General features: G+C 39.7%; 1 protein-coding gene across 1 annotated transcript in view; it reads left to right on the top strand.

Moving 5' to 3' along the window:
- Positions 1-11245, top strand: part of Pla2g4a (phospholipase A2 group IVA) — a 140396-nt gene extending 129151 nt beyond the window's left edge. The window contains exons 17-18 of the mRNA XM_051147540.1: positions 732-889; positions 10696-11245. Coding sequence (XP_051003497.1) covers positions 732-889; positions 10696-10827 — 290 coding nt within the window. The 3' untranslated portion in view covers positions 10828-11245. The remainder of the gene's footprint in view (positions 1-731; positions 890-10695) is intronic.
- Positions 11246-12721: the final 1476 nt, after the last annotated feature.

Genomic DNA, 12721 nt, shown 5'->3' with positions numbered 1-12721 from the left:
AAAGAAGGATGCTTAAAGCTTTAAATTCTATATATTTTCTATTTTGTGTATGGACATACACACACAATGGGTGAGGGAATACAGAGAATACGTTCTTTTCCCTAGATATCTCAGACTGATGAAAAACTAGTAAGGGTGGAGTTATGAGGCATGGCTCATAAGGAAGAAGGAAGTCTGGCTGTTTTTTTTTTCATTTTCAAACTGAACCCTTAATTTCTCATTGAAACCCTGATTTCAAACTGAAAGTAACCTACACAATTTTTCTATTACTGTTAGTTCTCCAGAGTAAACAAGAGGCTGGTAAGTCCAGGGATTTCTGAGGGTTGAACAGGATTCAATGTTTTGGTTTGGATTTCCCCATAGGAAGATTCTCAGGACGAGCTTCAAGTGCAGATGGTTTGTTTGCAAGGGAGTGAGGAAGTGATACTGGGCATTGAGACAGATGGCATAGCACATGCTAATACACTGCCTCCCCAAGAAGAACATGACCCATCTGGGAACGTGTAAGGCAGAACACCCAGGATGTAGCGTCATCCTACCCACCCTTACACCAGCAGGCAGAAGAACTGGGTATCATCCCAACCTGAGTGTGGCTGACTGGGGAAGATAGTATTTATTAGAATCATGGGCTTTCTGGTGACTCTCAGTGCTGTCTTCATGGTTGTTTTTATGTTTTGGAGATTATTTTTTAAGTTTTCAAAAGCAAGAGTCATATTCTTTTTGGCATATAGGTGTTCCAAGAGAAACCAAAGAAGAGAAAGAAATAGCTGACTTTGACATTTTTGATGACCCCGAATCGCCATTTTCAACCTTCAACTTTCAGTATCCAAATCAAGCGTTCAAAAGGTTACATGATCTGATGTACTTCAACACATTGAACAACATTGACGTGAGTGTCCCCCACTACTGTTTACATGAGAAATCACCAGCACCCACGCGAATTCAGTAAGAAGAAAAATAAGGCTGGGAGTGACCATGTCCACAATGTGCTGCCTTATTTCTCACGAATCTTTTCACTAACTTCTAAAGGAGTTCCGAAATAGAAATTCCGAAATAATGACATCACTGTCTGCGACCAATCACAGCCCACACTTTATCCTATTCTTTGGTGGAGAGTTCCCAGCTCTCCTGGTATATGTATTGTATTCATTTTATAATAAAATAATTTATGAAGAGAAGGAAGTGATGGAAGGGCAGTTTATGGACAGGAGAGTGAGTGTATCCCTGAGGGCTGTTACCAGAGAAATCTCGCCAACGGCTTAGTGAAAGGATGCTTTCAAATGTTTGGCTTTTATAGCTCTTGACACTGTTTTCGAATACCATGGGTCCTGCATTTTCATTCTTTGAGATAACCCATATGTTTTGTGAAAGAGAGTTCTGCAGCAAATCTTCCTGTCAGTGTCAAACATTCTTATCCCTAGTGTGTGTGCTGCAAAGAGTCCTTGTCTATGAGATTGCTTAGGGCTAACGGCACCTTTTCAGAGTGCTGTTGCATGACTGAAACCATCACCTTGTGCACCCAAATCAAAGCATCCAGCCAATTGTTGTTAGATGTGAAGGATGAGCTCACATCCTACTTGGATTTTGCCCATTAGGAAAGAAAATAAGAAAAGAGGGAGAGTTAGAGCCGTGTATCATGTCTGATTTGCTGGTCTGTTTGGAGATTGTGAGTGGCTGAAAAGAACACATGGCTGTGCTGTTTCTGTGGATCTTTTGTAGATGTTTGTGCTAAAGGACAACTCACTGTGCTTGCTTGTTCAGTTTCCCTTGAGACAGTGAAAGACAAGTCAAAGCAATCATGATATAATGGACATAATACTTATTATTAATCAATACATTTTTGTGATCATATGAAAAATTTCCTAACAAACTTCAGTTCCTATAAATTCTAACATTCCTCCTTTTTGGCCTGTATTTTCCAGGATGTGATGACTAATTCGTAACCTTCTTACCAGGAGTTGCAACACGTTATTTCCTTAACATATGCCCAGTAAATCTTGCATGGGTATAAATATTTTAAAACCTCATGCTACCTTATTTCTGCTGTGATGGTTAATTTTTAAAGAAAATAGAGAACTGAATAGTGTTATACAAGGAACACAGAGAAATTGTTAAAATAACCTTGTACTTTATTTTATTTAGCTTTCATTTTACGTAGGTGTGTGGGAGGGGGCTTGTGAGTGCAGGTTCCCCCACTGGCCAGAGGCATCAGATCTTCACAGAGGTGGAGCCACAGGCAATCAGGAGGCACTTTATATAGGTGGTAGGATTGGAACCAAGGCCTTTACAAAGCAGTATGTGCTCATAATCTCTGAGCTGAACCATATTTCTAGCTGCCAAGTTGAGTTGTATTTTATAAAGCTTAATGATACTAAAAGAAGAGAGAGCTAAGGAGATACCAGTTTTCTATTTTTCAAAGTAGTATACTCATGTATTCCTTGGGGTAAAAATTATTAAATTTGATAAATCATTGTCTAATGAAAAGAACTAGAATTGTAGGAATTACAAATGTCACTTTAGATATAAACATACTCACATCTATAGTTTAAACAACTGCATTTCTCTTGCTATTTTTAGTTTCTGTTTATATTAGAGCTGTTAAAACATTTGCTGTAATTGTATAGCCGTACTTACATACTTTACAAGTGATCCTCAAGGTAGTTTATTTGACACAGACATAAAAAAGTTAAAGCCTGAACAAAAATAGACTGAATTCCAAAACTATCTTGACTATAGCTCAGTAAACTTTTATTTTTCACAAACTATTATTATATATAATGTATGAAATCTTAAGAAATTCCTACATTGTATTTTTATCATACTGTTTTCCCAAAACTGTTCCCAGTCACCTTCCAATTTCATACACACCCAACTTTGTGTCTCTTTATTTTACTCTATCAAGTTCAGTTAGTGCTGCCTATATACTCTTGGATGTGTGTATCCACTGGAGAGTCGTATTCTTAACGAAAGAAAACAAAACAAAACTAAGCAAAATTTTTTTTTCTATCAGTTGCCAATAGCTCCTGAGGTAGAGTTTGAACTTCATAACGACCTCTCTCCCCTCTGTGATGAGATTTTGTCTGGATTGAGCTTGTTCAGATTTTGTGCTTGGTGTTCTAACCACTGTGAGTTTTTACATGCAACTAACTGTCTCCTCTTATGTAAATAAACATTTTTATAGCTTCTTTTAAGTTTGTGGCATGATCTTTAGAAGCAAAGATACAGGTTTTATATTATCTTTAATACACAATACGTCATGTTTTAGTTACATTTTTATTGTTGTGACAAGATGCCATGACTAGCAGGTTGCAGTGGCACATGCCTGTAATCCCAGAGGCAGGCAGATCTCTGTGGATTTGAGGCCAGCTTAATCTACAAAGTGAGTGCAGGACAGCCAAGGCTACACGGAGAAATCCTGTCTTGAAACCAACAAACAAACAAAAAAATACCATGGCCAAGACAACTTATAAGAGAAAGAGTTTATTGGGCTTATGGTTTCAGAGGATGACTCCATGACCATCATGGCAGGAAAACATGGCAGCAAGTAGGCAGACATGATACTGGAGTATTCCTACATCTTGAGACACAACCACAAGGCAGAGAGAAAGCTAACGGATGATGGCATGGACTTTTGGAACATCAAAGCCCAGTCATTCACCTTCTCCAACAAGGCCACACAATCTGATCCTTCCCAAGCAGTGGCACCAAAGGGGGAACAGCACTGACATATAATAAGCCTATGGGTGCCGTTCTCAGACCACCATCAGCCACTTGTAACTGAACATACTACTTGAACTTCATGAGGTTTGGATTCTTCATCTTGAAAACAGGAATGATAGGACCTATCACAGGGGCAGTGTGAGCATGAATGTGTAACCAGGTAGGACATAAGTAGTACCCTGCAAAGAGAAGCCACTTACTCGTGAGGATCTTAGCTATGTATGACAATCTCCTGCTGTCCTGAAGTGTATGGAAAATCTACAAAAGAAACAGCAAAAGCGTTAAAGGATTCACCATATAGACAATTTGTATAGACACTGACAGTGTAGGATTAAGTAAATGTTTTGAATAAGTGAATGTAGGCTTTTTTCTAAATAGCCATTTTGACTTACATCCAAGCGTAATATGCTTGTGTGTGTGTGTGCATGTGTGTGTGTGTGTGTCCTTTTCTATTTTATTAATATCATCCCTCATGGTGACCTTCTTGCATGACATTTATCATAAGAATTCTTGGTAAGTGGTGATGCATAAAAATGAATTAAGTTTTGCTGAGCGTGTGATGCAAGGGAGTGCATTAGTTTCAGTAGGTTAAAGCCTCTCTGCCATCTGAGTGGAGTAGGACATGGTCTTACACTTGGCAAGTGCATGTGGATCATCAGAGTGCTTTTCACAGGACAGAGACTGTGATCAAATGCGATGCCAAGTCCTCCATCTACCAAAGCTAAGCCAGAGCCACTGTGGCTTAAGGTGTATTTCCTCAACTTGTTTTCTGAGATGGTTTTTGCCCTGAAAAGACCACTGTGTATCTAAGCCAGACACCAGGGAACTCCTGTTGATTTCCCAGGGCATCCTTCAGAGGACTTGGCTCTGCTCTGCCTCACTTTCTGACAGCAGTCTGGTTTTTTCATTGGCATCGGTTTTCTGTACTTACTCAGTCATCCCAAATTCTTTTTCCATGAATACTGCCCTGATGCTTTTACCGTTAGGGAATTTTGTGGGATTTGCATTTTTTCCTTTATTAGAAACTTAGGGTATAGCAACTTAGACTGGCAGACGTGTGGTATGTGGTGTATGGAGGCTTTGGATTTGGACCAGTGGAGTGTCTAGTCATTGCTCACCTGTCTGTCACTTAACTGGGTGACCTTGGACTGATAGATTCTTTTCTTCTTTTGTAAGAGGAAACAGTAATATACTTTATAGTATTATGACAGAGTTTAATTAAAATAACTTGTGGATTTAGGATAGAATAGGAACTCACAAAATTGCAACAGCTAATACAATGAATAATTATTAGCTTTTATATTCTCTTCTGCTTGCAATTATAAATTATAAGCTCCATTAAAAACATGGCATTTATTTCTGTACTCTAGGGATAGTGATCATAATGGCTGATACCTCGAATGAATATACAATGTGTTTTTCATAAATTTATTGTGGTAAGTCATTGACTGATTGACAATGATGAGGGTCAGGATAAAAGTTGCCACTGTATGGAAATGAAGTTGTTGGCCATGATGCTTTCATACAGCACATGCCTGTCCGTGTGGCATGTATACTCATAAACCACTACTTTGATCTGGGGGAAGATGTTTCGAGGACTCCTTCATAGTACCTCTTGACTCAGCTTGTTTTCCATTCTCATTCAGTTATCAGTTCAGTAGGAAAATTCAGGCAGATTGCATGATACTGTTTTACATTGCTACGTCCAATACTTGCCAGGAGGCATAATCAGCTTCAATTTTTGTCAGATAGTTTTATAAAGTGTTTTTATTAGTCACTTCTCTTGTTTGTATGACAACGTATGTGACAGAAGCAGAAAAGTTTTCTTTGGCCCCTGCACTAAGGGTGTCATCCATTACAGTGATCGAGGCATGGGTGCAGGAACATGAAGCAGAATTAACATCACAGAGCAGTGAGGACTACAGCCCAAGGGATGATGGTACCTACCTCACTTAACTTAATACTCACAGAGATGCTCCGAGATTTATCTCCACAATGATTCTAGATCCTGACAAGGTGACAGTTGTTGACAATTGTAGCGTTAAGTCAGAATGGGGGAAAGTACATATCATAAGAACTGTTAGTTAATTCTTAGTTAATGGCATTTCATCATTACAATTACACTGTCTATGTATAAGTTAAGGTTTTCTCCTGTTCAAAAGATAATCTGCAAGTTGCAGGTCCTGGCCTATGTGAGTAGGCCTGCAGGGGAGGTAGGACAGTGGTTCCTCCTGCCCATCGCACATTGTGGTCAATATCCTAAACAAAAGGTGGCTCAACCAGAGAAAATCCTCCTGGATTCGTCTGAGCATAGTCCTACACAATACAGGATCCTTGAGTGAAGATTCAGAGTTCTAAAATGGACAATGGACTTTTTTTTTTTTTAATTTTAGGTTTTGTGATGCACGGAAAGGCATAGAAATATGACTATTTAGAATGGGTAGAGTCTGATTCAGACATAAACTCAGAGAGGTCTGTTTGGATTCTTTCTGGTCTCTTTGTAGCAGGTATTCCATCCCTCTGGGTTTGGGGCAGGGTGTTTTGAAATGGGTTTTTTTTTTGTTGTTGTTTTTAATTTTTTTTTATTGAAAAATAAAATCATTCACATTACATCTCAATTGCTATCCCATCCCGTGCATCCTCCCATTCCTCAAGTGGGGGTTTTATGTGTGCCATTGGATGGGGCAGCGAATTCCTTTATGACTGGCTCTAGGAGAGGAGAGGTGGGGAGTGACAGCAATACTTTTAGACCTTAGGCTTAGACAAAGGGAGTTCTAACTTCCATATTCTCTTTAGGGAGGAGGAATGCTAATTTTGCCTGAGGACGGGGCAGAGAACAGGAACAGACAATAGGACAGGAGAACGTGTTTCCACATCTTCTTTGATGCTTTCCTTTGAGGGTATCATTTTCTGAACCCCAGCATCCCCAAATTCACCTGTTATTCACGCTCTACACAATCTCATCCCATCTCATCTATATATTGGTTGAATGAGTTTTAGTATTAGTGGTGGCAGGCGGTTTCGGGGACACAGAGATACATAACACCCAAAGAACACAAGTCCAGACTTGCAATCTTGTCACTCAGGAAGCTAAGACAAGAGGATCCTGAGTTTGCAGCCTGGGCTACAAAGGGACACTCAGTTTCAGAAGATGGAAACGAAGAAATAAGGAACAAAGTCTGAATGCTTAATAATATTCCTCCTAAATATTCCACACTTAAAGATAGGCTAAGAAGCAGGATGGCTGTGTGTGTGTGTGTGTGTGTGTGTGTGTGTGTGTGTGTGTGTCTATGTGTCTGTGTGTGTGTGTGCGTCTGTGTGTGCATGTCTGTGTGTATGTATGTGTCTGTGTGTATGTGTATGTGTCTGTGTGTGTCTGTGTGTGTCTCTCTGTGTGTGGGTGTGTGTGTCTGTGCATGTGTATGTGTTAATTTATAGGCAAGGGAATTGAGTGATTAACTATGAGAAATGCTGAAAGTCACAGCTTTGGAGTGGGCACTGAGCTGAGGTCATAAGTCTTCCTTATGCTTTTCACTGTCAACCATTTATCTTCCAAGTGGCTTCATGCCTTAATGTTCCACAAATCAAGTTTCTTTTCCAACCGAGCTTAACCAGTTTCCACGAGTTTCAGATGCCTGCCTTTCCCATCACCACGTTCCATCCTTAGCTTTGGATGGCTATTCATGGAGAAAACTACTTCCCCTTCTGCTTATGAAGCCATGTGTGTTTAAGTCCAGCTACTTTTCCCCCATGGTTTATCCTGGGCATTTATTAATTTAGAAAATATTTTTATGTGCCTTTCATAGTCTTGGTGCTGGGATCAAAGACCTGCACTTCCTGTTTCCATGATATTTCAGATCTCACGGGAAAGCAAACATTAGCCAGAAAACTCACAGTAATTTTGATGAAAACAGTAGTTGTTGTTTCTTATACTGGTAATTTTTTATTTCTCTCGAGTTATACCATAACTTTCACTCTTGGGCTACTGTTTTAATTTGATACTGTAAGCATTCCACATTTGTCTACAAGTGGTCCAAGCAGAGACATCTCCAAAATCATCCATTTGATGGAAGGCGGGGGAGGGGGGGAGATCTCATTTTCCAAGTTTTCATTTTTTTCCCCTTATTTATCTACTCCTATCCCTATTGGTGAAGAATTAAGAGAACTGTTTTTGTTTTTTTAATTGGAAAGCTCTTGAATGTTGCCGTAAAAGACGGTGTGGATCATACTTGGGATGAGCAGTGATGATACAGAAGGTTAGTGTACTAGGGTTATTGTTAGAAGAAACCTGACAGGAAGGATTTGGATTCCCATGGAAGGAGGGGAGCAGTTATATATGCCCTCTAACAGCAGAAGTTAGAAAGATACAGATACTACATAGTATGTCTTAGGTATACCCAGATATACCATGTAGCATGCTAAAAGCTTTACAGTTGGCAAGGGAGTTTTCCTTTGCATGGAAGCAGTAGGCGCTGTTCTGCCCATCAGAAGCCTGGTCAGTGGTTTCATAGTGTTATTGTGCCACCTAGTGGTTCCGCTTCCATATTCTTATCCCAAAGGATTGGGGTTTTTAGTTACAGATGTAAATGCTATGTAAATGCTGGTTTTCCTTCAATAAACAACAGCAAAAGGGCTTATATATTAGGAATATGCTCAGGGACCAAATATTGGTAAACTCACTAATTTGTGATACTAACATTGTTATTCTGTTTTCTTTATTTTTATATAACGTTATAGATATTGGACAGGGTCCCATATACACTAGGCAAGTATTCTAAGGACTGAGCTCAAAACAGCCTTGGCGCATTTTTCCTGTTTTGTTTTTGTTTTTGTTTTTTGGTGTGTGTGTGTGTGTGTGTGTGTGTGTGTGTGTGTTTGTGTGTGTAAATTCACTGTCAAAGAATTAACATCAGATAGTCATTAATGTAATATAATTCCCTGGGTCTTTTCTGATCTAAAGGTTTTCAATGGTTTGTTTTATCTGACACTTCTCTCTGTACCAAAGGGGAAAGGTCTGCGGCTGGTTTGAAGGAACAGAAACCAACTGATAACACTGCAAAGCTGGAATCTAGAAAGACAGAGACTGTTAGAAGGAAATAAAGTAGCTCATTTAAATAGCAGGATTGATTTGCCAGTTCACACCGTGCAAGAAGCCTGTTCTTGCCCATGCTCATTTCTCACAAGCTTTGTAGCCTCCTGACTTTCATCACTTGCAGGTGATAAGCAACAATACGGGCACATGTCTGTTACAGGATGTTTCTATGTGCCAGTCATTGTCCACAACACATTATATCAATTCTCCCCAATTCCTAGCAACCCACGTGTAACAGTGTTATTACTCTTCTAACGACGAAGAAGCACAGATTAGAGAGATGGACCAGCAGTTAGGAGTACTTGCTGTTCTTGCAGATGACCTAGGCTCTGTTCGCAGCATTCACATGGCAATTTATACTGTCTATCAATATGTACAAGGGATACAACTCCCTCTTTTGGACTCCATGGGCACTGTATACACGTGGTGTACTTGGATGCAGACAAAATACTCATAATATACATAAAATAAAAATAGGTGACATCTTTAAAGAAGAGACAACCTTAAGAGTTTAGGGTAATTTCCATCTATTTCACACAGCCTGGATATGATTGAGCCAAGGAGGCATTTGACCCAAGTCTTTTTCAACAGATCTGAAGCACAGAAATACGTCTCCCATTCTCATGGGAAAATGGACTCTGCAGATACCTACGTTAAAGTTTCAGTAGTATCTGAGTTTGTTTCCATAGCAGAGACTGACACATTCTTTCAACAGTATGAAAGACTCAAAGTTTTCATGATAAATTCTTTTTTGTTGTTTGTTTTGATAACATGGTGGCATGTTATTTAGTTGGCTACTCTGGAAGAAATAGACGCTCCTGCCACTGTGTGCAATAAGAAGTTGCTGGATGCTGAGCACATGTGGCTCAACTGAGCTCCCCTTTCTCTCTGTTCTAGGCACTGGAGAGATTTGCTCAGTGAGCAATAGGAAAAGACCTCTGTGGTCAGACGAGCCACTTAAGTTCTGAGTGGGAGGAGGGCATGGGTCCTGTTTCCAAGCATTCCTTCTCATGGTGTAGAACTTAAAGCTTATGGCCAATGCTTTCACCTTATGTAAGGGTTCCTGAAATGGAGGATAAAGGGGGTTTGGGAGTAGCCCTCCAACTTGCCTCTACCTCTAGGGCTCCAAACATCTATTTTGTTGACAGCTCTTGGGGGAATGGCAGTTTCCTGGCGTTGATAGGGCTCTAAAATGGTAGCAAAGTCATAGTGAGCATCTTCCCACACCACTCCCAAAGCCTTCCGCAGCTCTGCAGTAATGACTTTGACCAAATCCAAACTCACCTTTCTCCTAAAATTCCTAACAATGTTAACTTCATGCCAGAAATTATATATATATATATATATATATATATATATATATATCCATCCTCTGATAAAGATTAACTTGAATAAGCATAAAATAACTCTGGATGGAAAATAGTAATGCATTTTTATAAGGAAAATGAAAGTAAGGTGTTTCTTAGGAGGAGGACCACATTCTCTTGTTGTTGGTGAGAATCGTAAATTCTCCAGCAATGCCTTCTTTCTACATTAAGGGAGGTCTTCCTTCTCCGTGGCCTCCCATCCACCTTTTAACTTTAAAAACATAAATGATAAATTTAGAATTTCCTTCCATATTGTCACTCACTAGTGAAATATAGATGGGACATAAATTTACTTTGCTATAATTATTTTATTCCACCGTCACTCCTGGAGCGACATCTTCACAAGAGTGTAATAGTGGAATCTTGTTTGATCTGGGCATGAAAGAGTCATGTTTTTCCTAGTCGGCTTCAAAAGAGAGACACCAAGGAAAGAGAAACCAGACTTTTGCTTTCATCCAATGAATGTTTCAGGGATCTATAGCTGTGCTCACCATTGTCTTCTGTGTCCATTGGCAGGTGATAAAGGATGCTGTTGTTGAGAGCATTGAATACAGAAGACAGAACCCATCTCGTTGCTCTGTTTCCCTCAGTAATGTTGAAGCAAGAAAATTCTTCAACAAAGAGTTTCTAAGTAAACCCACAGCATAGATTGTGTGCTGGAAGGATCAAGCCATTTGAATTCAATGACAATCGGAGATTATCTGACTGAGAAAAAGAGACTGGATGAGACTCAGAGCGGTAATTAAATTGTGTGGTTCATGGGAAAAGGTGTTGATTATGTAGTACGTGGCAAGAGTTTCTGTCAGTATGAATTTTCTGACAGAGACATAGGGATATATACTGTATTTTGAACATTCCTCACCTTTTTTTTTAACCTGTGCTTTTTATATATATATAAAATGTGGTTTTCTTTTTAAAATATTTAATAGTTTAACACAGTAAATAAGGCTTCCCATTGTGTGTGGACGTTAGTCACGATTTGTTCATGCCATAGTACAACACTATTTTTATTTAAACATCCATATATACACATATGAAATAAATACTTTGAGGTACAAATCATCATGAGAGACTTGAATTTTTGCTGTTATTTAAAAAAATCTCTCTGAGTGTGCTTTATATGATGTGTGTGTGTGTGGACATGTCTACATGTATGATTGCTGATGTGCCCATACCATAATATGTGTGTGGAGGTCAGAGGACAACTCAGTGTTAGCCCTTGCCTTCCTGCTGTGTGAGACAGGGTTTCTTTGCTGTTGGTGGCTATGTGTGCTAGGAACTGCCTTGGAGTTTCCAGGGCCTGACTTGCCTCTGCCTGCCATCGCACCCTAGGGTGCTGGGATTACAGATGCCTACTGCTGAGGTGGCCTCCACATGGGATCCAAGCAAGGCTCTTTATGCTTATGTGATGAACATTCATCCACTGAACCATGCCCCTGGCCCTTGTTAATCTTTCAATGAGAAATATTTTACTACGAAAGGTTTTCACATTCATTGGTTTCAAGTGATGTAAATCTGAAACTTACAATTTTCTTTCTTTCTTTTTTTTTTTTTTTTTTTTTTTTTTTTTTTTTTTTTGTGAGAACAATTCAGCATGACCTGACAAGGGGCCTTGTATAGCTGAGTATTTTATTTTATTTTGTTTTTTGTTTTATTATTAATTTATTCTTGTTACATCTCAATGTTTATCCCATCCCTTGTATCCTCCCATTCTTCCCTCCCTCCCATTTTCCCATTATTCCCCTCCCCTATGACTGTTCCTGAGGGGGATAACCTCCCCCTGTATATTCTCATAGGGTATCAAGTCTCTTCTTGGCAACCTGCTGTCCTTCCTCTGACTGCCACCAGGTCTCCCCCTCTAGGGGACATGGTCAAATGTGAGGCACCAGAGTACGTGAGAAAGTCATATCACACTCTCCACTCAACTGTGGAGATTATTCTGACCATTGGCTAGATCTGGGAAGGGGTTTAAAGTTTACCTCCTGTATTGTCCTTGGCTGGTGCCTTAGTTTGAGCGGGACCCCTGGGCCCAAATCTGCCTATCATATTGTTCTACTTGTAGGTTTCTAGGACCCTCTGTATCCCTTTATTTTGCTATTCTCCCATGCGTCTCTCATTTAGAGTCCCAATAGAATGCCCTCTCCTCTGTCCCGGTTTCCTGGTAAGTGAAGGCTTTCGTGGGACATGCCCCTTGGGCTAGTATGCAGATTAAGTGAGTATATACCATTTGATTCTTTCTGCTTCTGGGTTAACTCACTCATTATGATCATTTCTAGCTCAATCCATTTATCCACAAATTTCGGGAATTCCTTGTTTTTAATAGCTGAGTAGTATTCCATAGTGTATATGTACCACAGTTTCTTTATCCATTCTTCTACTGAGGGACACTTAGGCTGTTTCCATGATTTGGCTATTATGAATAAGGCTGCTATGAACATGGTTGAGCAAATTTTCTTGTTGTGTGCTGGAGCATCTTCTGGGTATATTCCAAGGAGTGGAATAGCTGGGTCTTGAGGAAGCCCTATTCCCATTTTTCTGAGAT

Source organism: Acomys russatus, chromosome 6 (genome assembly GCF_903995435.1).
Source record: "Acomys russatus chromosome 6, mAcoRus1.1, whole genome shotgun sequence".
Lineage (NCBI taxonomy): Eukaryota > Metazoa > Chordata > Mammalia > Rodentia > Muridae > Acomys > Acomys russatus.
The sequence above is the reverse complement of the archived record's forward strand: the minus strand, read 5'-3'. Positions and strand labels throughout refer to the sequence as shown.